At 37.5% G+C, this 24,707-nt stretch overlaps 1 protein-coding gene across 5 annotated transcripts in view; it reads right to left on the minus strand.

The window, feature by feature from the left end:
* Positions 1–24,707, minus strand: part of LOC106055774 (uncharacterized protein DDB_G0271670-like) — a 59,122-nt gene that overhangs the window by 9,811 nt on the left and 24,604 nt on the right. For 2 of the 5 annotated variants that reach the window (XM_013212217.2, XM_013212219.2), the window contains exon 1: positions 10,057–10,352. Coding sequence is in view for 1 of the 5 variants with exons in the window: in XM_013212216.2 (XP_013067670.2) it covers positions 21,528–21,705; positions 22,378–22,457 (258 nt within the window). In the remaining 4 variants the exon portion in view is untranslated. Of the gene's footprint in view, positions 1–129; positions 1,859–3,915; positions 3,990–10,056; positions 10,353–21,527; positions 21,706–22,377; positions 22,458–24,707 lie in introns of those variants that run through there. The other 3 variants (XM_013212216.2, XM_013212221.2, XM_013212220.2) reach the window with 3 other exon arrangements.

Consider the following 24,707-nt stretch of genomic DNA (forward strand, 5'->3'; position numbering starts at 1 on the left):
TTTAATACATATTAGTTTTACCAAAATCGTGTTATTAATTCTGTAACTGATCAGGATTATTAACGCTTGTGTTACTCGCGACATACAGGAAGAATGGGACATTAAAGACTAGTTTAAAAGATTGTTTACCAGGTGTATGATAATGCTGAGGCGACGAGGAGTTCATTCTCTCATGGTACTAATAGATCCTATTGCGTTGTTTATCATTATGACCGTATTTGTGTTGACATCTACCTAATATACTTTGTTACGGATGACGTGGGCTAACGTAAGGGAGACTACTAGCATCAGATAAAAAGCTAGTTATTTCTGGCTAATGATGCGTGGTCAGTCAAGGCCAGGGGAGACCCTACGACAGTCTACGTTGATTATGTCAACATAATGACATCACGTCACGGAAATAACCGAGTCAGGAATACACAAGGAAATTCCGTCGGACCGAAATGCCTTGATCTAAGTTTTTTTTTTTTTATGTTGGGTTGTTTTTTCCCATGTAGATCTAAAACTTCTGAAGTAGACAAAACTTATAAACAGCATGTAAAGTAGGCGGTTAAATACACTTTAATTGACTCAATGTGTTTGTGTGTCATGCTTTGTCTAAGTGTGTTGATAGGTCAGTGTTGATGTGTGTGTTGTGTGTTTCAATGTGCAATCGTGTCAATATGTAAATTTTTCAATGTGCAAGTGTGTCAGTGTGTAACTGCCAACGTGCAAGTGTGTCAGTGTGTAACTGTGCCAACGGGTAAGTATGTCGATGTGCAAGTGTCGGTTCGTAAGTGGGTCAATGTGTAAGTGTGTCGATTTGTAATTTAATACGTTAAGTGTGTCAATGTGTAACTGTGTCAACGTGCAAGTGTGTCGGTTTGTAAGTGTGTCGTTGTGGACAAGTGAAAAGCAAAGTGATATCAAAAAAAACTTTTTTTTTACTTGAGGTTTGAAAAGTGACCATTAGCGGACCAACAAACAATTAACACGAAACCGAATCACACAGTTGTGTGTGTGTCATATCCGAGACACAGTCATACCGGCACTGTTTTCAACTGCGTCAGAATGGAGTGACAATTCGATTATCACATCTTGACCGTTTCACTAGATAACAACATCTGATTCAAACATCTCGACCATTGACGACATATATCTGCATTGCGGGTACGTTGCTTAACAGCATGACCTTGGACTAAAAAAAACATAGAAAACCCACGTGTGACTGTTGTGGCGCTAATTTGGATTTCGTCAAAGTGTTAGTGTTTCAAAGGGAATGAATTTCAAGACTATTTACTGAAGTACTTACGTTAGTAAAACAAGGCCATAGTTCATTGCATACTTTTGTATTCAATCACACGATTTACCCAACTCTGCCTGCACCTCAGTTTACTTAGCAGACCAAAAGGGGGGAACATGGCAAGCCTTTCCCTGTCGTAAAACCCGCAGACGATCAACACATTTAATCGGATGGTCCACAAGGTGGGCGCAACATGAAAAGGGAATTTCCGACTTTAGAGGGAAATCTCAAAATGACGTCATGCGTCAGCTGATTTGAAGATAGCAAAGCAGAAACCTGTCCGTTTTGAATGTCCATGGAAAGTGGGGGGATGATTTATGGAACCGGAGTAACAACAGACACTTTCTTGACATAATAGACAGTGTAGTTTATTTATAGCTTTGAGCTCAGGGACACAAATAAATATCAATAAATATCTTAGTGGCCAATCAATCAATAACTAGGAATACATTTTTCAACACAAATGATTTGATCTGTCTTCGTTTATCTTAACTACAATAGCAGTACCTGGTACCAAAAGCCCTTTTTCAAAAAGGGAAATTGAAATTTGACATAATTACGAAATGTAACGGGACTTTTAAAGATTTAAGGGATTTTATAATTGTATGGAATTATATTATTAAAAATATTAAGCATTGTAAGATTTATACTTTGTACAATTTTATATATTGAATAACTTACAAAATTCAAGTGATAAAAAAAGGACGTTCTTTTAAATTTAAGAAGCAGTTACTGATTATAACCCTGGACCACCTAGTTCAAATCCTGCAGTCGACTAGGAATTAAACAGATGGCTGGTAGACTCTGAACATTTGTTTTTACTGTAATGTTGTTGTTTTCACGTAGGCTCAAACCGAAAAAAAAGGTGTTAAGCTATAATTATTTATAATAAAAGTGTGTGTGTTGGGGGGGGGGTAAAGATAAGGGAAAATGCATGTCATTGACAAACTAAACGGGAATTAGTTACTTTCTATTTATAGTACTACCCTGAACAACGTTAATAAAATGTATTTAATAATAGCTCAGTGTCACATTAGCTGATCAGAAAGTTGTCGATAAGGCATCTGTAATATTATGAATACTGTTCCTGTGTTTCGTGTGCATTGAATTAGTATATATTTATATAGGTCATCACCATATTAACAACTAGAAAATGCGATTGATAAATGCACCAGTCCCATTATACAATACACTAATAAATTCAGGAAGTAAAACCATATTACCCTTATACAGACCTAAATTGTATCTAGACAGAAATTACGTCAAACGGTCAATTATCTACAATACTTCTAGTGTGCTCCTAATATAACAATGAACGATAGAATGTTTCAAAGAATTATTTACAACATCCAGATCAATGTCCTCCTTACCAATATGACTAATTCAACGATAACTCTTATCGCCTGTGACATACATCTGTGTATCCACTAGCTCAGCGTATTCTCCTAACATCAATGCAAACAGTGTTTAGAATCCTAGATCACAATTCTACAGAATATAAAAATACTTTTTACTTTCTAAGAAGAAGCCAATGAGCCGAAGAACGTTTAGGGACACAGTTAAAACGGTTCAACATTAGAACAGACGCTTTTATTGTTAACTTCGTGCTGTTTAATACTTCAGGCTCAAACAGAGCTCTATAGTTGGCTTTAATTAAGTTTTCAAATCTATTCTGTACTGCGCAGCATAAAGAGTCTTTTTTTCTTTTACAAAGTTTATATTAAGCCACTCTGTCTGTTGGTCTGTTCGGGAGAATTGTTTTACAGGCTTTTCCCCCCTTGGATCAAGTTGAAATTTTGCAATTGTTCACAGTCGAAGACAATACATAAATAAATAAAAAAAATAGTTGATCAATTAGTGGTAATTAATCATGATAAACCTTGCAGTATTGAGGGATGTCAATAATTGCGCGGTGTTTTCCTTTATATAAGCTTTGAATTTCTGTCACTTTGCTTGCTATATAATGTATGTTTAGTCTAACTATGATAAAATAGTAAGTCTTTTATGGGTTTTCTAGATATGGTTATCAAGTAAAATATCAAAGGAAAGTTACAGCGAATCAATTATTTTTCATTACAAAAGATTTCCCACTGTACATTGATCAGCTTTTCCAGAATTGTAATAAGGTTCCTGGCAGATCAGATCATGAAAGCCAACAATATTGCAAAGATCTCAAATAAAGCTTAAATAAGTAATTCACTACTCGGCATGTACTTTGCATTCAAATTTCCATCAATTACGTAAACAAAGTGAAAAACAACGAAATAAAACGTTTTAAAAAAGGGAAAGAAAAAATGAAATAACTAAAACAGAAATAACAAAACGAAAATCGAAATCGAAATTAATCAGCCAACTGTCTTCTCGAGAAAACACCACTAACTCGCGACCCCAACCTTGACATTCAAACTAGATGAAGAGCAGACGACTGAACAGAAGAGGCAGGCCTATTAACAACTATCTCTTTTTGTTGCTATAAGAAAGCAAAAGTCTACAAAGGTTTTAGCCATCTAGAATAAAAGACATAGAAATACAAAAAAATACCCATGAAATCTTACTTTAAAACTATACAAGTCCAGATCGAATATAAAATACGCCTTCCCTACAAACAAAAAATGATATAAATCGGAACTCACATTTATAATGAAGGAAACCATTATATCCTTTGGAGTCCGTTTTCTCTAGTGCAACTCTCTGATTCATGTCGTCTGTATGTTTGTACTAGCCACACATTTTTACAACATTTACTCATTATAATATATTTCCCGGAAGTCCCCGAACCTTATCTCCGGACTGCGCCCCCCCCCTCCCTTCTCTCCTTCGGGGACCTACCTTTACCTCCACTCCCACAAATACAGTCTATATTTAGTAACAAATTCAAACCCACAATGACGTGGTAATACATTGGTTTCGTCTATATGCATAAAAAAGAGACAAGTCGTGGGTAAGTAAATCGGTCCAAGTCCACCATATTTATAGTAGGACTATGTCTTTTGTGATCCGAGGGTCTTGTAGTTGGAATCAAACTAGAAGTCACTCCTGTGTTTGGTTGTTTGGTTAAGAAGATAAAAAAGAAAGAATGAATGAAAATGGGTTAGGTAAATCGGATGTGAATTAGCATAAGTGTGTGTGTGTATGTGTACATTGTAAACGGATTTAATGACAATAACAAAAATAAACATGTAAGCGTTTCGCACTTTGAGGGTGTGACTAAGTACACTTTAACCAACTGTACACTATGTATGCGTTGCAAGTAGTAATAATAGTGAAGTTCTTTCGAGTAAAAATAATGGTAGTAGTAGGCCTACCTATAGTTTTGATTGCTAATTTCTAAACAGGTATGGACACAAATACATAAATAGAGATACGCAAAAACTAAAAGGCAGAACATCCTTGCGTTTTATTAGCTCGTCAACATTACCGGAGTGACACTATAATTCTATATCAGCTTTTACGGGAAACATTTCAAGATGAATATGAAATGAGCAAACAAAGTCACAAAGAACTGTCGGGCCTGGGATTTCGAGAAAGCAATTGTCAAATGAACCCTCAACAAAGAAAGTGTGTGTGGGGGGGGGGGGGGTAGTGCCCTACTACTTTTTTTTAGTTTAACACAGAATTGACATGTATGAAAACCTAGATCCCGGTCTCTGTACCAAAATAAAAACATCAGACTATCCGCCTGTCATAAAACTTTGGACAGAACGGAACCCCATGAAAAAAAAAGGTGAATGCACTAGCACTTCACCATACTTGCAAAGGAAAGTATTCTAGACTAGAGCTAGATGTAGAATATACCTTTCCAAGCACTTTACCACTCGGCCACCATGCTTCCTCGTCTGACCTATAATTTCTTTTTTTTAATTTAATTCTCAAAATGTCTTCCTAACCACGTGATCTGCTATATATATAGTAACAGCTTGCTCACGTCTTTGTGTACCTAACAATACATAGACAACAACAGATTGAATCCACAAGCCATGTCAGGCCTTAAGTTGTACAACAATTATATCAGCACTGCCACATGTTTGTTTTTAATGGATGGGACAAACTATATAGGCGTAATACAAGCGTTTATCTGTATACAAAGACGCTAGATAATGTGATGATTAATAATACGCGTTCAATTATTAGAACCGCGTTACATCCAAATGTAATAGTCTCAGAAACAAGCACACAAGTCCAAAGGTCACCATAGGATTGTCTGAAATATAATGCTCCTAAATCCAGCAAGTAAAAACGGTCACTAGACATCCAGGTTTGGTTTGAAACTAAATGAAATGGTCAAGATTTGAAGACAAAACTGAAGAGAACCTTGTGGCTCTTTGTCCTGTAACTGGTACAATGGGGAGTGTCATGTCCTCTTGTGTGAGTGTTAAATTGAAGTCTTTAAGATTTACGTGATCAAACAATAAAAGACTCCACACAATGAGAAGTTAGTCTACATCTTTAAAAACAAAATGTGTACAGTTTCATTCATACAAATGTGTATTGTTGACCTTCAAAAAGAATTCCAAACAGAAAGAAAAAACAAATCAGCATTAAAATACTAACATACGTGAATGAAAGGCTTGGGAGAGACAGTAAAACTTATGAATGAGCTCCCTTGTTGCACCACTCACTGAAGAGCGTTAGTTTTGAATAGGGAAAACAAAGGAACAGAGTAGGTCACGTGACGGACTACGACTAATTTGACTGGTGGTTTAATAATATAATTTACTTATTAACGTTGTTCGTTTCAGAGACTATACATTTTTTTTTAATCAAGAAGAGTACAATAGTGTGCACATTGGAAAGTACTTTTGGAACAAATATCCATAGATCTTTAAGCTTAGAACAAACAAAATAAAAATACAGCAGGGAATGGAGGGCAGGTAAGTAACTAGGTAAGTGGACGCAGAGTGTCGTCCTCTTGAACCCCAATTTCAATTTTTTGTTCACTTACTTTAGATCCGATTTAAAAAAAAAAAATCTTCAGAAATGTCAATGAAATACGAAACTAAAACTTGGATCCTCTGGCGGCACTGTGCTGCTACAAGGAGATCAGAGCTTCCTATTGCTCACTTCACGGTGCTAGGTGGGGAAAGGGGGGGGGGGTTGTGTTTTAACGCTTGTGTGATTGCGTGCGCTAACTGGTTACAGTTCTTGGCTAGGTAACCTACTTTTTTTTTCCTCATCTAGCAGGCGACCTCTGCAATGACCTGGTGTTCCCAGTTGATCAACTCTTTTTTTTTTCACCTTTCTTTGTGTGTGTAGATCAAGAAGCCAACGGAGCGTGACAGCACACGACTTACTCCCCCACCCCACCTCACCCATTATTTTCTCCTCCCAAATATTTTTTTTCCGCATACAAATGAAAAGAAGATGTATTTAGAAAAGACATCGCTACTTACATTGTAAATTCATGAACTGAATGGTGGGAAAGGTAAATAGAACTTTTCAGACACCATAAAACTACATGGCGTTTTGTAAATAGTGGTAAAGGCAACGAGGCTCTAGGGGCCAAGAAGTTGATGGAAGCCTTGCATTGGACATCTAGATCTAACAGAAGCCTCTTTGGGGACACGCGACACGACTTTCTCTTTCAACAGAGTTGGAATCGAGCAGAGTTGTCTTTGCTGATCTCTAAAGGAGAAGCAGGGAAATCTTTTCCCCCAGCCCCCAACACGTGTCCACAAAAGAGATTGAACCAGAGCACGCTGCATACAAAACGCAATTTTTAAAAGAGCGTCTGAAACGTCTATTACAATGACGTCCATTAAAACATTATCAAAGACGGTACTTACACACTAGCTAGTCTTATCTTATAAATTACAGACGTTGCAGAAAAAAATAATCAAATTTTTTCTCAATAATTTATAACGTTCTTTTATAAAATGTAACAACGATCCTTCAAAAAAAAAAAAAAGTTCATATCTTATCTTATCAATTACAGACGTTCTTTCAAAAGAAGATAATTACGTCCGAGGCGTAACAATGTGTTATTCTAGACATTATTCATTAGACATTGAAAACCTAACCTTTTCCATTATTTCTATTTATTATAGCATATGGTATAAGAATGCGTGTGTCTTTCTGAGTATTTTATTAGGGGTTGTTTATGTTATGGGATTTAATAGTAGCAATAATAGTGGGGCCTACATAAAAACATTGGACCATAACTTACAAATACAAAAACACAATCTAATATAATTATAAATGTAATTTATAAGATAAGAAGATAAGGGTAAAGCCAAACAAAAACAATATTTAGATCTTAGTGTTCTTGCAGATCTATCATCAATAAGATATATGAGAATAGTCAAGTGTTAATCTTTAAAGCAGCTAACTACACCCATTGTTATGTTCTCTGCTTACTTGGGTATTATGTGGTCTACACACTACAATCTTCATTTATTCCTATTGTAATTTTTGTCCATGATTTGAACCCAGGTCATTGACCCAAACCTCTACCACTAAGCCACTTTGTCCTATATAGATCTACATATTTATATATTATACCTGAACGAAGAAGAAAAGCATAGCATTCAAAAATATTTACGTTTCACAGTTTGAACACACAACTATTGTACTGCGGGGCTACAGAAATACTAGTTTCATTGACCGTCTTCATTCAGGATGCACTGCAAAAGCCAACAGAAATTCAAAAAGAGGATTATGGGAGGGGAAAAGGTAAAAATAAAACGTAGCTGTAAATACAAACTGCTTTTAAAACCTGGCAAAATGTTGAGATTGTGATGGTTCTACACGGGTGGCGCCTCAGGTCAAGAAATGACCACGTCTGCTTCAGAGAAGTGACACAAGAGTTCCTAATGGTGAAAGTTGCAAGATCAGACAGAGCCTAAAAATGCTCTGAGAATCTGTACAGAAACTTAATTGTTACGTGGTCCACAAACTGAACGAGAAAAAAAATCAAGATTTTTAAATCGTTAAGTTTTCAAGTTCTCAAATGTTTATAGTTTAATAATGTTTTCACGAAGCTGTAGACTGGATTAATACTTACTACATATAAGGTCTCCTCTTTGAATGTCCCTTCCTAATCTACCTCAGGCAGACCCTACTCCCACTACAGCCCAACATAACCAACACCCTGTAGGGCAGTGCTGAACAACTGAAGAGAACAACGCACTATTTTTCCTTGGCACAGTCTTGCAAAAGAGCTCACAGCTCAGTAGCAATAAAGCTGGCTAGAAGAAGAAGAATACTTATAAGGTCATTTTGATATTCAATAATATTTTATCACCGGAAGTGCCAAAAAATCCCTCGGGGTCATATAGCTCGTTTTAGTTCCTCAATTAGAAAGACCGGATTCGCTTTTTATATATATCTCTGGACTCCCTATTGAAATGTTTTCTAAATTGTAGACCTGATTGTATTAGAATGGATTCATCTAGTTTCCACAATAAGTAGACAATTGAGAAAGACAGGCGAAACATTCAAGAACCTAAAGATGAAATCTTTACTTTTGCCTCAAACAGCACGACTGAACCACAGAACATAGGTATACAATTTAGGGCCTGGCACTTTAGTGTTTTAGAAATCTGACTATTGTCACGTGAGTTGGTAATTAAATGAGGCTATTGAGTCTATGCCCAGTCTATGGCTGTCAAGAAAGCCTAGATCAACTTCTCCTTTAAAATAAAAACACGAAAGGTCAACGTTGGAATAAACTATACGAAACAAACACAAACAATATCCTTTGATCGATAGCTTGAATTGATTTGTAAATGTGTTTGTGTGATTTTGTGTGTTACCGAGATCAGTGCACGGCTAACTTCGATCTGGTACCTGATGACTTCAGACAGGACAAGAATGAATAGTTCGAACACTAAAACCATGTTCATGTTTTCATTGTACCAAGTGTGCTATAAATATGGATCTCGGTGTCTTCGTAAAAAAATAAACAAGTTAAATTTAATGAACTCAAGTCACAATGTTAGCATCTACAGCACAACGATTTGGGAAGGTAAGGTTAGACAAGATACACAGGGCTGTCTGGTCGTGTGGTCTGCGCTCAGGACCTGATGGTCCCGGGTTCGAACCCGCCGTCCTGCAAGGGGTTTTTGGCTACGCTGTACTAATCTTGAACTGTGAAAGGAACATTCGAAATTGTAAAACAAGGAAACGTGTTAAAACGGTGAAAGAACTAAAGCTGTAGTGGCGGGAGGGTGCAACCATGATATCTAGTGCTCTATGTATCATTCAGTTTTTAAAGGCAGATGCTATGCGAGAGATACGCGAATTGATCGATGAGCTAATTCAAACCATAACAGTTTTTTTTTAAATTCAATACCGGTACTATTTCTTCTTGTGTGGTAAACAAACCTCCCTTACTTCCCCAAACAAATGTCAACAACAAATGACGGAACATGGTCAATTAAAGACACACAAATAGAGACATTGAAAACTGAAATGAAGACCGTTGATGGTTTCAAAAATAGATACAAAATGGTTGGTGGAGGGGTCCGAGTGGTATCGAATCTCAATACACATATACACATATATTCATAGAATTCTCATTGAGGACGGGGGCGGCTATACATACAAAATCCAACGTTGTGTCTCTTTTTTGTCCTACCTACTAACATCTAGACGTTATTCTATTATTATTTGAGATATGAGAACAACCAGTGTCATTCCTATGTCTTGAAGTGGTATATTTTATTTATAAAAAATATAATTTAAAAAAAAAAGAGATTTAGAATCTTGTATATAAATTATGTAACACTTTTTAGTGCACTAAATAATAAGAAGGAGAAAAAAAAAGTAACACAGACTGTAGTACATGTCGATCTAGTTACAAACATATCCTGATGATATCCTGATGATATTGAACACACACCTGGTCCAGGCCTATCACCACAAAACTATCATCCACTGAATGAGAACACGTCGACACACGAGACTTAACACCAAGGAGATTCTAATGAGAACTCACGACACATTTCCATGTCGATGCTACTGCAGGTAACACGGTAGAATGAAACAGATGTACTAGATCTAGATCCAGTCTTCACTAACTGCCAGTTGCCAGTGATCGACACTGTCATACCGCCATTTCCTCTCCCCCCGTCACGTCTCTCCCCCTAGTTTCGAAGGGAGGTGATTCACTGGTCACGCTTGACATATTTTCGCTGGCCAGGCAGAGAAATGGCGCTGCGAGGCTGACATCTGCTGACTAGAGACTCGGAGAGGAGGGGGGGGGGGATTTGCGTTTGTGATTGAGAGAGACAGGAACCGCGCAAAGGCGTAAAAAATATGGCGGCATGTTATAAGGGAGGGGGGGGGGAGCTACTCGATTTTTTTTTTGCATGCACAGATATTTTAAAATTAGAATACAGTTTAAATCCTGTATTTATATTGGAGATTTATTTCGTTCTTTAGTAAATGCATCCATCTTTTTTATTTTGCCATTTACAAACTTCTGACCTAATAAGTTTGAAAAATTACTAAGTGACATCAAGAATCTAGACTCTAGACGCATCTAGAACTTTGATGGCAATTTGCAAAGCATGTAAGCCAAAATCATATCTTTAAGAAAATATTGAAATCTATCACTAAATGTCTGATTTAAAAAATAATAATTTTTATATAGATTTACACTTACATTGACTTAAACTCATAGGCAAAAAAAATAATCTTATTTTTAATTTAAACGTCTCAAAAATTTACAAAATTATTTGACTACTTTCAAGTAATAATCAAGGTCATAGTCAAACAAAGGAAACAAAATGAAGATAACGTGTCTTAGGTTGGCCTCAATTTGGGTCTTTTTTATCATAAATTGAGCTCTAAGTCGTGCGTTGAAACATCCAATCTTATTGTCTTCCTGGTCTCGGGGGAGGAAGTCAAAACGTCTGCTGGTAAAAACAAGTGTTTCTAAAAATAGAAAAGAATAATTTGGTACTCGTGACTTTCAAGTCCACACGAAGACAGATGTTGGACACCGATGGACCAAGAGCCACGACCCGACGGACCAACGACCTCAGGTGCAACCTCAAAACTATGGAAGTCACTAGCACAAGTCCCACTCCTACAGATCTGTCATATTTAGCTTTTAATCTACTGCATCGTGCAACTGGGGGGGGGGGGCTAATTCTATAAACAAAGATACTCGTTTACAGTGAATCACACAAACCTTTTCTATCTGGAACGAGCGCGATCAGATTGTGCTCTGCTAGTGAACGCCCACACCATCAAATATAATGTAACATTCACAAAACGTGATAATATTTGTGTCAAGATACTCTCTTATTTCTTCTCATTACAATTGCCACCAGTTCAAATGACTAAAGCAAAAACTGGTTTCCAGATCAGGCAACTCTCCAAAATAGTTTTTCTTTTTCACGATCGGGCCTCCTGATGAAGGACATAGGCGTCATTCTATGGTGAAACTCCACAATGATAAATATCACTAGTTCTAAATTTTTGATTTAAATTTCAGGAACATATGTTGTCTCATTCAGTTGTGTCAGGTTCTGGTGCAAAAGATTACGGACGTTGATCATATCGGCATAGCTTATCATAGGCATAATCTTATCTTGAGATTCGGATAAGAGATTGCCCATCTATTCTTCATTTCTTCTGGACAGATGGCAATTATCGATTGTGTATGTGCAAGTGTGTCAGCCTTCTCGTTTCCTTCTAGTTCAATATGTGCTGGGATAGATTCAATAGATACTATTTTCTGTGATAGTTTAAGATACAAATTGTCAATGTTTCATTATTTCTTGATAATAAGAGGATACAATTAGCATGAGCTATAGCCTGAGCTAGAATGTTTATCAAAACAGACATAAAGTTTGAATGTTTTCCCCTGAATTAGAATGTTTATCAAAAACAGACATAAAGTTTGAATGTTTTCACCTGAATTAGAATGTTTATCAAAACAGACCTAAAACAGGCCTAAACTTTGAATGTCTCGATAATGATGATCCTGGTGTAGTCAGACAACATTGTGCTGCAACTAGACAGACAGAGCACCACCAGAAGACGTACACCATACTATGTAGAAAAAAAAAGTAGGGAAGAGGGGGGGTGGGATTCGAACTACCATTTCCTCTAGCAGGAGATTAATCCCAACCTGCAAAGTTGACGTGACCTCGGGGAAAAAGTCAAGTGGGTCACGCACCGTTAAAACAAACAGGTGACTTTGATTAGATTAAGCTTGAGCTAACATCGGGGCTGGCGGCTTTAGGAAGATGCCAAAATGTAATCAATGACCACTTGACCAGCGGACGTCATGACGCCATCTAACCACCACGCAAGAAACCGTCTAGCGGATGTACTCCTGTTATAAACTGACACTTACACACACACAGAGACACTACGTTACAACGTCTTAGTGAAAGAAAAAAAAAAAGGCCTGTTAGGACAAAAACGAATTGTGAAGTATTCTGTGTGGAGATGTGGCTCCAGTCCTCTAATCCGAAGTACCCTGTTGGTAAAATGTTGGCGTATTGATTAACACATTGGAACACAAGCTTATCCAAAATAAACTCTTTTTATGAACATCGATATGGATCTACATTTAGAGAATAGACATTTAATCACAAAATACGCAAGGATCTGACAACCTAATTTATATCTACTTGTTATCTCCACTTTTAACCCCACCTCTTTTATACAATGCAATACCCATGTACCCTATGTAATATAGCTACATATTTTACATCAGTCATTACATACACACTCCATAGCACAAAGATTCGTCACATTAGATTTAAATAAACAGATTGATATGTAATATCCATCACCGATATTTTATCTATTATTTCCTCAATGATCCTTATTCCCAATATCAATGAAGCTAGTCAGCCAAAAAGGTTCTGGGGGTAGGGCGATTTATATACAGAGAAAGGAGTGGTGGGGGGCGAGGGTTTGAACCCTTTTAATCGTAAAAAAACATTTTCAAAATTCTATAAGTTGAAGGTAATCGATATATATTTCCACATTTTCTTTTTTACGCGTTGACGCTGACAGTGCTGTTAGGGAATTTCACATTGAACCCTGACCTTGCGAAAGAGTCCTTGACCTTCCCGTGTTGTTCGCATATTATCATCCACTGTGTCTACAGACCTACCCAAGATTCTTATGTCTCTGTCCACAATTCGGGTGTACTTTGGATCACGTACAGTGTAAACATTGATTTAAACAAGTTATCTAAAGCTATTTCGGGCTAGCTGGTAAATATTTGTTTACTATATTTTTCCCCATTTTGTTTTAAAACACAAAACACCAGGTTATGGTATGATAAAATATTCCAAAATAAATAGATCTGGTCTAAATATAAATAAATAAAACAGAGAGTATGAGACGCGCCCCGATAAATCCCCCATGTTGACTTCTGCAACAGGACAGACTGTTGCGACAAGACCAAGGTGACAATGTCTGCGTACAGGAAATATTTCAGGTCTGCCAAACTATGCACCGGGATTCGAACTCGAGATCCCTCGATTCGAAAGCTGAACCACCACGTGCTATATATAGGGCAGATGACGTAAAGGTCGTCTGTTGCTGTGGCCCACGGTTAACAAGGGTGTCATGTGGCCAGCACAAGGACCAACCGCCTTTACTTTTTTTCCCCAACTTATGTCACGTGCTCAGAGGCGCCCTATGATCCCGAAATTAAACATCTTCACCAGGATTCGAACCCGCCCAGCCATCACACCTCCTCCACGTCACTAAAGAACCAAAGAAGTTTTTGTTTTAGTTTTGTTGGAAGAAATGTTTTTTACAAAATCACGAAATAAACCCAGAATTAGGTAGTTAAACACAGGGTATGCTAAAAATGAACACATTATATGTACCGAATAAACACAGAGTATAAGACCAGACTGGGTTGGGGGGGGGTAGCGATGGAAACCATTCAACTAATAAGTGCTGTTTAAAAATGACAGAACTAAGTGTGACGATACGAAACTTGCATACAAAAGTTCATTTTAGTTTTTCCCAGCAAACCGTGAGAAACTTAATTTTTAACTTAAACGATTATTTTCTTGTCCACCCATAACTAATTTATTGTAGGATTTATCCCCCCTCGCACGTTTCTCACGGGACGAATCTCGACGTAAAACATTAACTAGCCTCTCCAGGGCTAACTTTTAATTATTGACCGCTGGACAGGTGACCAGCTCACTACAAGTCGCTCCGCGGCCTAATAACTTTTCACACCTATCCCCCCCCCCGCAGGATACGCATCGCTCTAAGAATAGCATTGCACTCGGGCTGGACAGATACATATTCGCTTAAGACTTTACTCTCACGGTAGGCAACGAATATTGACCATAAATCTGACCTGACGCCTGACATCTCCGGTACATCGATACATGTGAGAAAATCAGCTAGCTTTCTTCCCCACCCGTTAAACGAAAAGTCCCATCTATATATAGAGAGAGACCAAAGCATTCCAAATTAGGCCCGCCAGGATTCATACAGTCTCCTCTGTTAGGAAGTTTAGTTGTGAGATTTCATTAGGGACAAACGGGTAAGTGTAAACATTTTTCTACACTCATTTTATCTTATAGGAATGTGTGAGTACACATTAGTACACAACCACGTTCCCCGTCATTACATTATGACTTTATTATGTATATACATTGTACTATTTTATATCGTTACTATATCTTCACATAGTATTATTAATGCCGCTATGGTTGTCTACATTTGAAACTATAGTTATTATATTTAATTTGTTATGTTTCATCCATTCCTGTATTTTAGTGATGGATGTAAACAATACCCTTTAGTGAATCTAAGTACTGTCTAAGAGCTTAGATCGCAGTGCTCTAAACTTACAGAGCCCATGCGAAATTAGTCATTTCACATTTCTGTTGTATGTCCCTCATACATGTTATTATGTCTCCCTCCCTTGTGAACTTGTAGTTCCTGAGATGAATGTAATTTTGATTAACTATATCAAACCCTTATTACTGTAGCCATATCCCTAATATTTTATTTTCATCTTATCCCTTAGTATATAATATGCTCATTCCCCATTTTACTGTAACTGATTACTTATCGTCGTAATCAAATTTAATGGATGAATCTTGACTAGTATCATCCTACATTGTATGATAACACGTTTATTGTGGTTATCTTACTGGAATTTTGTTTGTTATTGAGTTATATGCGCATGCTTTAAGATCTTATAACTAATTGTCTTAAATGCCTTATTGGGATTGATACCAATGCCTACATCTGATTGATTGCAAGGCATATGGGAATCCCTGCTCAATGCCTTTAGGAGGTTCCTAATTGTCTGTCTTATCCCCAGCCTGGTTGCTACCCCTGGTTGCTACCCCTGATTGCTACCCCTGGTTACTACACACGATTGCTACAACTACCAGATCTCCATAGAAAGCTGAAACCGAGGCAGACCACACCAGATACACCCCCCCCCAATTACATACCTGTTAGCAAGAAGGCATTGCCTACTGTCCTTGGCCCTAACATATTGCCCAGTGTCCACAGTGCCCTATACTGCCCAGTATCATCTGCCCAGTACCCGGCCCAAACTGTCCACTGCCCAATAGTTATTGCCTAATGCCGACAGACTAGAGCAACCTTCGCAGCAGAAGATAAACTGGTGTTGAGTTAGCACGGCTCTCTACGAGCTAGATATCACAGCTGAGAGATCGTCCCACTACAACTTAGTTTGCAGCACCAACCATCTCTATTGTTAAACAGGCAGCGGCCTCACCTATAGAGCCAGCTTGCCTACAGCATAGAGACTACCCCGAGCCGACGTCCTAAGACAGAGCCGGATGACTCATCCTTTTGAGTGCCAGTCCTACGACCGCCAGAAGACGACCCAAGGGCTAGCAGCTAAGAAAAATAAGTAGCAGACATAGGAACATTCTTCTCCTCCAATCACTCAATAATTAGCAATCCATGATGAGCAGTTATTTTAGATATTAGCACCTTTACTTCTTTTATTTTCTTAATTATAATTTTATTTGATCACTTTCCTTTGTAAACTTTCATTCATTAAATTATTCTTATTTATGAACTTATAATATTGGTCTGTTCTTACTGTTAGTTGCGGTGTGCCTGTACAAAATCTTATGTGTGAGCGGGATAAAATTAATAAAATTTCCCCTAGACATAAATAAACAAGCCAAATATTAACTAATTAACATCTCGTCACACTAAGACATAGATCTAGAATGAAAAGTGCTTTAAACGGCAGATGATTGAGAAAAAACATGAAAGAAACCTCATCAACTTAGTGAAGAGAGAGAGAGAAAGAGGTAGAGGAGGCATCTCTCACCTTGTTTCACTCTTTCTCAGTCTCTCACTCTTATATTTCTTTCATTCACTGCTTTTCTCTCATTTTTTCTCTTTCTTTCTTCTTATTTTCCCCCCTCTTGTTCACACATCTGCAGAGTGTACACTTTCCCACACAGGTGTTCCAGTAGTTAATTATGCATCAGATAACTTTGAACTAAAATTACTTACACACATACACTCATACCCTACACACATAGCCTACACGTTTGAAAAAAAAAAAAACGATTTATCAAAAACTGATTGAAAACATTTTAAGAGGGGAAAAATGATTCTGCATTAAATTTGAAATTTATTTTCATATAAAAAAATTAAATATCGATTGTATAACTTTTTTTTTCTACGTAGTAACTGGCTGTAGGAGCTTAGGGGAGAGAACTCGACTAGCAAGTAAAATATAACCTTGCAACCGTAAAAGTAATAACTGGATAAAACAAACTGACTTTAGGTTATGTTGTTTTTCTTTAAATAAAGTTAATGCAGAGTTAGAATGATGACTTAATGTAAAACAGGAAATAAATTTCTTTCACATGCCTAGTCCGTATAAACGCTATTGAAATGAAATGGTACTACTTATATTATAATTAATATATATAATGATATGACCTACATGCGCACTGTAGACATTGTACAAGCTTTAATACGAATACCACCGTTTTGTACTTTTAGTGAACTTTGTCAAAACGTTTTTGAAACTACCATTTTATCTTCACGCTATTATAGAGTTGGAAACTGTGGTATTAAAAGTGGGATTCACTGAAATGAGGTTAAAATGGATGGAGGAGGGGGGGATGATACCACCAATGACGTCAAGAGCAAGTCAAGCGTGGATGGTTTCTCTTTTGGTGCAATATAAGTTACACCGTGACAGTGGGGGGCTCTACGCACGCAGACAAGGAGCCACATTCTGGAAATCGACCTACTTGGATTTCATTGTAAGATCTTTGAATGTTCTACTTCTACAACTAGAGCAATGTTTCCCAAACTGTGTTCCGTGGAACCCTAGTGTTCAGTGAGGCCTGACTAGGTGTTCCAAGAACTACTAGTATAATTAACTGGTAAGCCTAGTAAATGGAGAAATAAAAAAGATTCATGGTAACAAGACTAATTCTATAACACCACTATGAACTTTGAACTGTTCTAGATTCTGACTCTTGGTGTAATGCACAAATTGTAAGACAAATTTCCATATGGATAATAAAGATTATTATTATTATTAAAACAAAGATACAATAAAGGATCAACCATTAATTGATCTCTGGTCAAGTTTTTCTGAAGAGTACCACAATAGTTTAAAACAAGCCATCGTTTTGTTTTAACTTCAGTTTCCTACATCCTATCTGTGAGAAGCAAGATTTCCCTAGATTTCAATGACTAAAGAAACAGACTTAACGCCATACCAGATATTTGAATTAGGCTTACCAATATCCGTGCCTAAAATCAAGAAGTTATGCCCTAAGGACACAATACCATCAATGTTATTTGATAAGATATCAAATATACTCGAAAAAATGCTTAATTTAGAAAATGATTTCATTTTACTTTGTTTATTAAAAAAGACGAAAATTCAACCTAAAAAAAAAAAGCTAAGTGTCCCGGGAATGTGGTAAGTGTCCCGGAAATGTGGCAAGTGTCCCGGGAATGTGGTAAGTGTCCTGATAATGTGGTAAGTGTCCCGGGAATGTGGCAAGTGTCCCGGGAATGTGGTAAGTGTCCCGGGAATGTGGTAAGTGTCCCGGGAATGTGGTAAGTGTCCTGATAATGTGGTAAGTGTCCCTGGAATGTGGTAAGTGTCCCGGGAATGTGGTAAGTGTCCTGATAATGTGATAAGTGTTCCGTTCAGGGAAAAGTTTGGGGAAACATTGCACTAGATAACCGTCTTTATTAGCGATGGGTTCCGGTACTCATACTTTAATATGAACAGTTGTTTCCGTTTGAGTTACTCCTAATCCTGGCAATCATCCCATGGGGGGTGCAAAGGTCTGCTTTAACGTAGAGTTCTGTTGAAAGTTCTACGGGAGCTTTTCTTTTCGAATTCAAATCTGTTGCATCATCGTGCCATTTTAGTTGCGGCCGCTATTTGGTTTCATCGGTCTGCTACTTTCTCCCCTCTCTTTCTTTTAAGGTGACCCTCCAAGCGTAGCCTGTTCAATTCTTAAGTTCTCTCACTATAGATAGATCTACTTCTCTTGTATAGATCTGGTTGGTATGTGTATTCTCTTGTGTAGATCTGGTTGGTATATGTATTAATGTATATGTATTCTCTTGTGTACATCTGGTTGGTATATGTAATCTCTTGTGTAGATCTGGTTAGTATATGTATATGTATTCTCTTGAGTAAATCTAGTTGGTATATGTAATCTCTTGTGTAGATCTGGTTAGTATATGTATATGTATTCTCTTGAGTAAATCTAGTTGGTATATGTATTCTCTTGAGTAAATCTAGTTGGTATATGTATTCTCTTGTGTAGATCTGGTTGGTATATGTAATCTCTTGTGTAGATCTGGTTAGTATATGTATTCTCTTGTGTAGATCTGGTTGGTATATGTATATGTATTCTCTTGTGTACATCTGGTTGGTATATGTATTCTCTTGTGTAGATCTGGTTGGTATATGTATTCTCCTGTGTAGATTTGATTGGTATATGTATTCTCTTGTGTACATCTGGTTGGTATATGTAATCTCTTGTGTACATCTGGTTGGTATATGTATTCTCTTGACTAGATCTAGTTGGTATATGTATTCTCTTGTGTAGATCTGGTTGGTATATGTATTCTCTTGTGTAGATCTGGTTGGTATATGTATTCTCTTGTGTAGATCTGGTTGGTATATGTATTCTCTTGTGTAGATCTGGTTGGTATATGTATTCTCTTGTGTAGATCTGGTTGGTATATGTATTCTCTTGTGCAGATCTGGTTGGTATATGTATTCTCTTGTGTAGATCTGGTTGGTATATGTAATCTCTTGTGTACATCTGGTTGGTATATGTATTCTCTTGACTAGATCTAGTTGGTATATGTATTCTCTTGTGCAGATCTGGTTGGTATATGTATTCTCTTGTGTAGATCTGGTTGGTATATGTATTCTCTTGTGTAGATCTGGTTGGTATATGTATTCTCTTGTGTAGATCTGGTTGGTATATGTATTCTCTTGTGTAGATCTGGTTGGTATATGTATTCTCTTGTGCAGATCTGGTTGGTATATGTATTTTCTTGTGTAGATCTGGTTGGTATATGTATTCTCTTGTGCAGATCTGGTTGGTATATGTATTCTCTTGTGCAGATCTGGTTGGTATATGTATTCTCTTGTGCAGATCTGGTTGGTATATGTATTCTCTTGTGTAGATCTGGTTGGTATATGTAATCTCTTGTGTACATCTGGTTGGTATATGTATTCTCTTGACTAGATCTAGTTGGTATATGTATTCTCTTGTGCAGATCTGGTTGGTATATGTATTCTCTTGTGCAGATCTGGTTGGTATATGTATTCTCTTGTGCAGATCTGGTTGGTATATGTATTCTCTTGTGCAGATCTGGTTGATATGTATTCTCTTGTGCAGATCTGGTTGGTATATGTATTCTCTTGTGCAGATCTGGTTGGTATATGTATTCTCTTGTGCAGATCTGGTTGGTTCCTCTCCCAAAAAATGCCTTATTACTCTTTCTTGGTTGTAGTGCGGTGATTCCCTTAACGGAACACTTCGCACATTCTGAATATTAGCGGAACACTTTGCTTATTTTTTTTAGAGAGATTAGTTCAATAGAGATTAATTCACGTGGTGGCCTATTAGTTAATTAATTATCCCAGTAGTTCATGGAACACTTATTCAGGCCTTGCGGAACACTTATTCAGGCCTTGTGGAACACTTATTCAGGCCTTGTGGAACACTTATTCAGGCCTTGCGGAACACTTATTCAGGCTTTGCAAAACACTTATTCAGGCCTTGTGGAACACTTATTCAGGCCTTGTGGAACACTTATTCAGGCCTTGCGGAACACTTATTCAGGCCTTGCGGAACACTTATTCAGGCCTTGCGGAACACTTATTCAGGCCTTGCGGAACACTTATTCAGGCCTTGCGGAACACTTATTCAGGCCTTGTGGAACACTTATTCAGGCCTTGCGGAACACTTATTCAGGCTTTGCAAAACACTTATTCAGGCCTTGTGGAACACCTATTCAGGCCTTGCGGAACACTTATTCAGGCCTTGTGGAACACTTATTCAGGTCTTGCGGAACACTTATTCAGACCTTGCGGAACACTTATTCAGGCCTTGCGGAACACTTATTCAGGCCTTGCGGGAACACTTATTCAGGCCTTGTGGAACACCTATTCAGGCCTTGCGGAACACTTATTCAGGCCTTGCGGAACACTTATTCAGGCCTTGTGGAACACCTATTCAGGCCTTGTGGAACACTTATTCAGGCCTTGCGGGAACACTTATTCAGGCCTTGTGGAACACTTATTCAGGCCTTGTGGAACACTTATTCAGGCCTTGTGGAACACTTATTCAGGCCTTGTGGAACACTTATTCAGGCCTTGTGGAACACTTATTCAGGCCTTGTGGAACACTTATTTAGGTCTTGCGGAGCACTTATTCAGGCCTTGCGGAGCACTTATTCAGGCCTTGCGGAGCACTTATTCATGCCTTGTGGAACACTTATTCAGGCCTTGCGGAGCACTAGGGTTATGGGGAACACAGTTTGGGAAACACTGTTGTAGTAGATAGATCTAGGTCTGATAGGTGCTGAGTTGTGTTTTGGTTTGTTTTTCTCTGTGTGTGATGTGTTTCTCTTGAGTTCCCCTGAAGACAGGGTTATCTTAGAGTAATGGCTATGTTAGCACTACAGTTGTATACCTCACACTCTCTTCCAGCAGTTTGAGGTGAGGTCTAAGATTTTAGTCAATTGGAAGCCAAGAATACAAGCATAGTAGATTTCTCTCATTCCAGTGACCTACCTTCTGGACACTTGACCCGAACCTCCACTTCAGGACATGCGTCAAAAATCTCTAATATTTGCGAGTGGTCAGCACACACTTCCGACATGTTGCAAGGAACTGACGACGTCTGGAGTGTGGACAAGTTCTTGGCCCGGCATTGCAAATCTGTTATGTCCTCAGCAGAGCAGGGAGACAGCTGGAAAATTTATCAAACTGCTAGATCTAATCTCAGAGGAGAAATTGAGGACCGAACTAGAAGAAATTATTGTAATAATAATATTAATAATAATAAACAGCGGATAGCGATAAGGAGTCTACAAACATCACTGAATTGTGATTCCTTTTATAGCATGTCGGTGATAGCAATGCTAGAGAATTAATACTAACTCATTACTACTATAGTATTAAAATTCTTTATCTCGATAGAGATTTATTCAGCATTTCAGAGTTTTACGCTAAATTGCAAAAATGTTTATGAAATAAGATGCATAATATAGACATTTTATTAACACTATTTTCTTAGGGGTTCTCTGATAAAAGTCAATACTATAAAGACAAAAAACACAAACAGATTGATTATAATTGGGTACTATCAGAATTGTAAAAACTGCTTTATTTATGCAGGACATATGTTTCCTGTTAATGGACATATAAGAGTTAACAACACATCAGAGAAAAGTGTTCGGAGTTTCTATATTGACAAGTAAGCTAGAATTTGACCATTTTCCTTTGTCACGATAGTAGAACCTTGTATTCTACAAATGAACAAATGACTATTTTGTTATGTTTTGAATGAAACACTAAAAGTATGTTTTCTATTTTTACTAGAACAGCAACACATTTAAGGAACCAGTTTCTATCAACTCACCTCTTTGATCCAGTCCAATGTTGAGTTATCTGCTCCTGCCACATCTAATGCTGAGAACCAAATGGACCAGTTGCCGCCACCTTGATGAATGATATAAAAGAAGTCCTTTGTTATCACTCTAGGCGATATATTATGTGTCTATAGTACTCTATAGCACACAAGTTACCAAAGCAACACTTATTTGATAACATCCCACAAATATATTAGCATACAGGAAGGTTGAGGAAAAGCCGGATCAAAAGGTGAGCTAGCCCCATGAAAGTTATTGCAAGAGAAAAAAAAGCGGAATAGTCAATGCTTGACCTACTTTTCTGTTGAGTGGATCAACATTTGACCTACTTTTCTATTTAAAATGCCAATTTTAAATTTAAAAAATGAAATAATAATATTAAGGCTTGTCTTCGAGTCCGTAGATTAATGAGGAATGCAGTATTTCCCGTGGATACGCAGCCCCAGCGGTGACCTACATATTTTGTCACACCCAGGGCAAGCATAACTATGAAATAATGGTTGTTATATTAAAAACACTTTTTTCCCCTAAAACTAATATAATGGAGAAATAAAACTTCTTATTGTGGCTCGTATAGAAGCAATAGAATACTTTGTTAACAACTATGGTGCACCCTACGAAATGGCAACTTTTGCATTTCCTCCAAATGATATTGGGACGAAACTCTGGAGCTCTAAAAGGTTCTGGGCAATACGTCGCCACAGCCACCAGTTCTTCTCTTTTCTAACAAGTTTTGGTCTGAAATGGAATGTTCAAGGGAGGGACCCCCTCACCACAGACACGCCTCACTAGGGTGCTCTTGTTCAATCACCAAATACTTTTTGGTCCTATTGAACTTTTGGGGGATTCGCCAATTAAAAAAAAAAAAAACACGTTGAAGTCCTAACTGTATATATGGAAGTTTGAATCTAGTACTACAATGATTCGTATGATTTCTACCATTGAAATTCCTTCAATCAAGGGCCTCGTACTGAGAACGTATCTTATGTAACACGGTCAATGATGACGAGGTGTCCCCCCCCCCGGTACGGGAAAGCTCTCTAAGGAGACCAGCACCGTTTCTTCTCACATGATCTCGCGCGTTTTCGAACCTATTACCATCTCATATAGAACCAATGCTCTATCGTTTCCGTGTCCAGGTCATGATGCCGAAACTGTTTTTGTGATGGCTACCAAACCGAAGTGAGGTGTTACATTTTAATAACCAGTTTGTGTTTTAAGGAATTAGTTGCATGTAATGGGGGACGATGATAACTAATGCATAGGAAAGGTTAGACAATGTGCTAAATGTATTATTGTGCATTATGTATTATTAAATAAAGCCATTAAACAATCTCATAGTTTATACGAAGGGTATCGTTTATTGATTAACTATCCGATTACAAATAGAATATCAACATATTTTTTTAAAGTTTACTATTTATAATTAAGACTTATTTTAACGCTACAAGCTAACGTGCTATGAACAGAGATGGTAACTATTGCAATAATTTCACAATCTTCTGTAACAAGTGGAACATACAACACATTCAACTCATCTCTCGTATGCTGGACATATTCACCATAAACTAAACAATTTCAAAGACGCTAAATAGATCTTCAAAGTTTGCCAAATAGGCATACGCACTCATTAACACTTATAAAACGTTGGTATATATGTAAATAATAATAATAAGGCTTGTCTTCGAGTCCGAAGATCAACGAGTAATGCAGAATTTCCCATGGCCAAGCAGCCTCAGCTGTGATCTACAAAATTTGCCTCATCTAGTGTAGGCATAACCATTGTTCGCCGGCGGTCGATTTAGATTTTCTTTTCGCCGTCTATTGTCTGACCTCTGCAGCGGATTTCCTTTTGGTCTCAAATGTGTGTCCCGCTGCCTTGTAATTGACTTTGGTAATGCATTGCAAAAATACAGAGAACCATGTTAGCTTTATCCTGTACATCGGATACACCAAAAATAAGCCACCCATTTATAGTCTATAGTTTTTCCGCCATTTAGGAAAATCTCCGGGCAATAATGACATGTGCTGTACAATTGTGAATCGAAGATGTATTCTCTGAATGAAGCAATATTATCACTTATAACATGATGCATCTTTTTAATTGGATAGTTTGTATTGGTGGACAGACTGATTCTTTCATTTTTTATTATTTAAATATTCTTTTCATGTTGATAGACCAGAATGTGTACATAGATATCACATGCGGAGAACCTACTTTCAAAATGACCGCTAGGTGGCAGTCAACAAAATTTACATAAAATACAACAAAACGTCATAACCGGAGATGAGATGCAGACTATACAGATTGTGATCTGAA

The sequence above is a fragment of the Biomphalaria glabrata genome, chromosome 15, assembly GCF_947242115.1.
Source record: "Biomphalaria glabrata chromosome 15, xgBioGlab47.1, whole genome shotgun sequence".
In the NCBI taxonomy this organism is placed as follows: domain Eukaryota; kingdom Metazoa; phylum Mollusca; class Gastropoda; family Planorbidae; genus Biomphalaria; species Biomphalaria glabrata.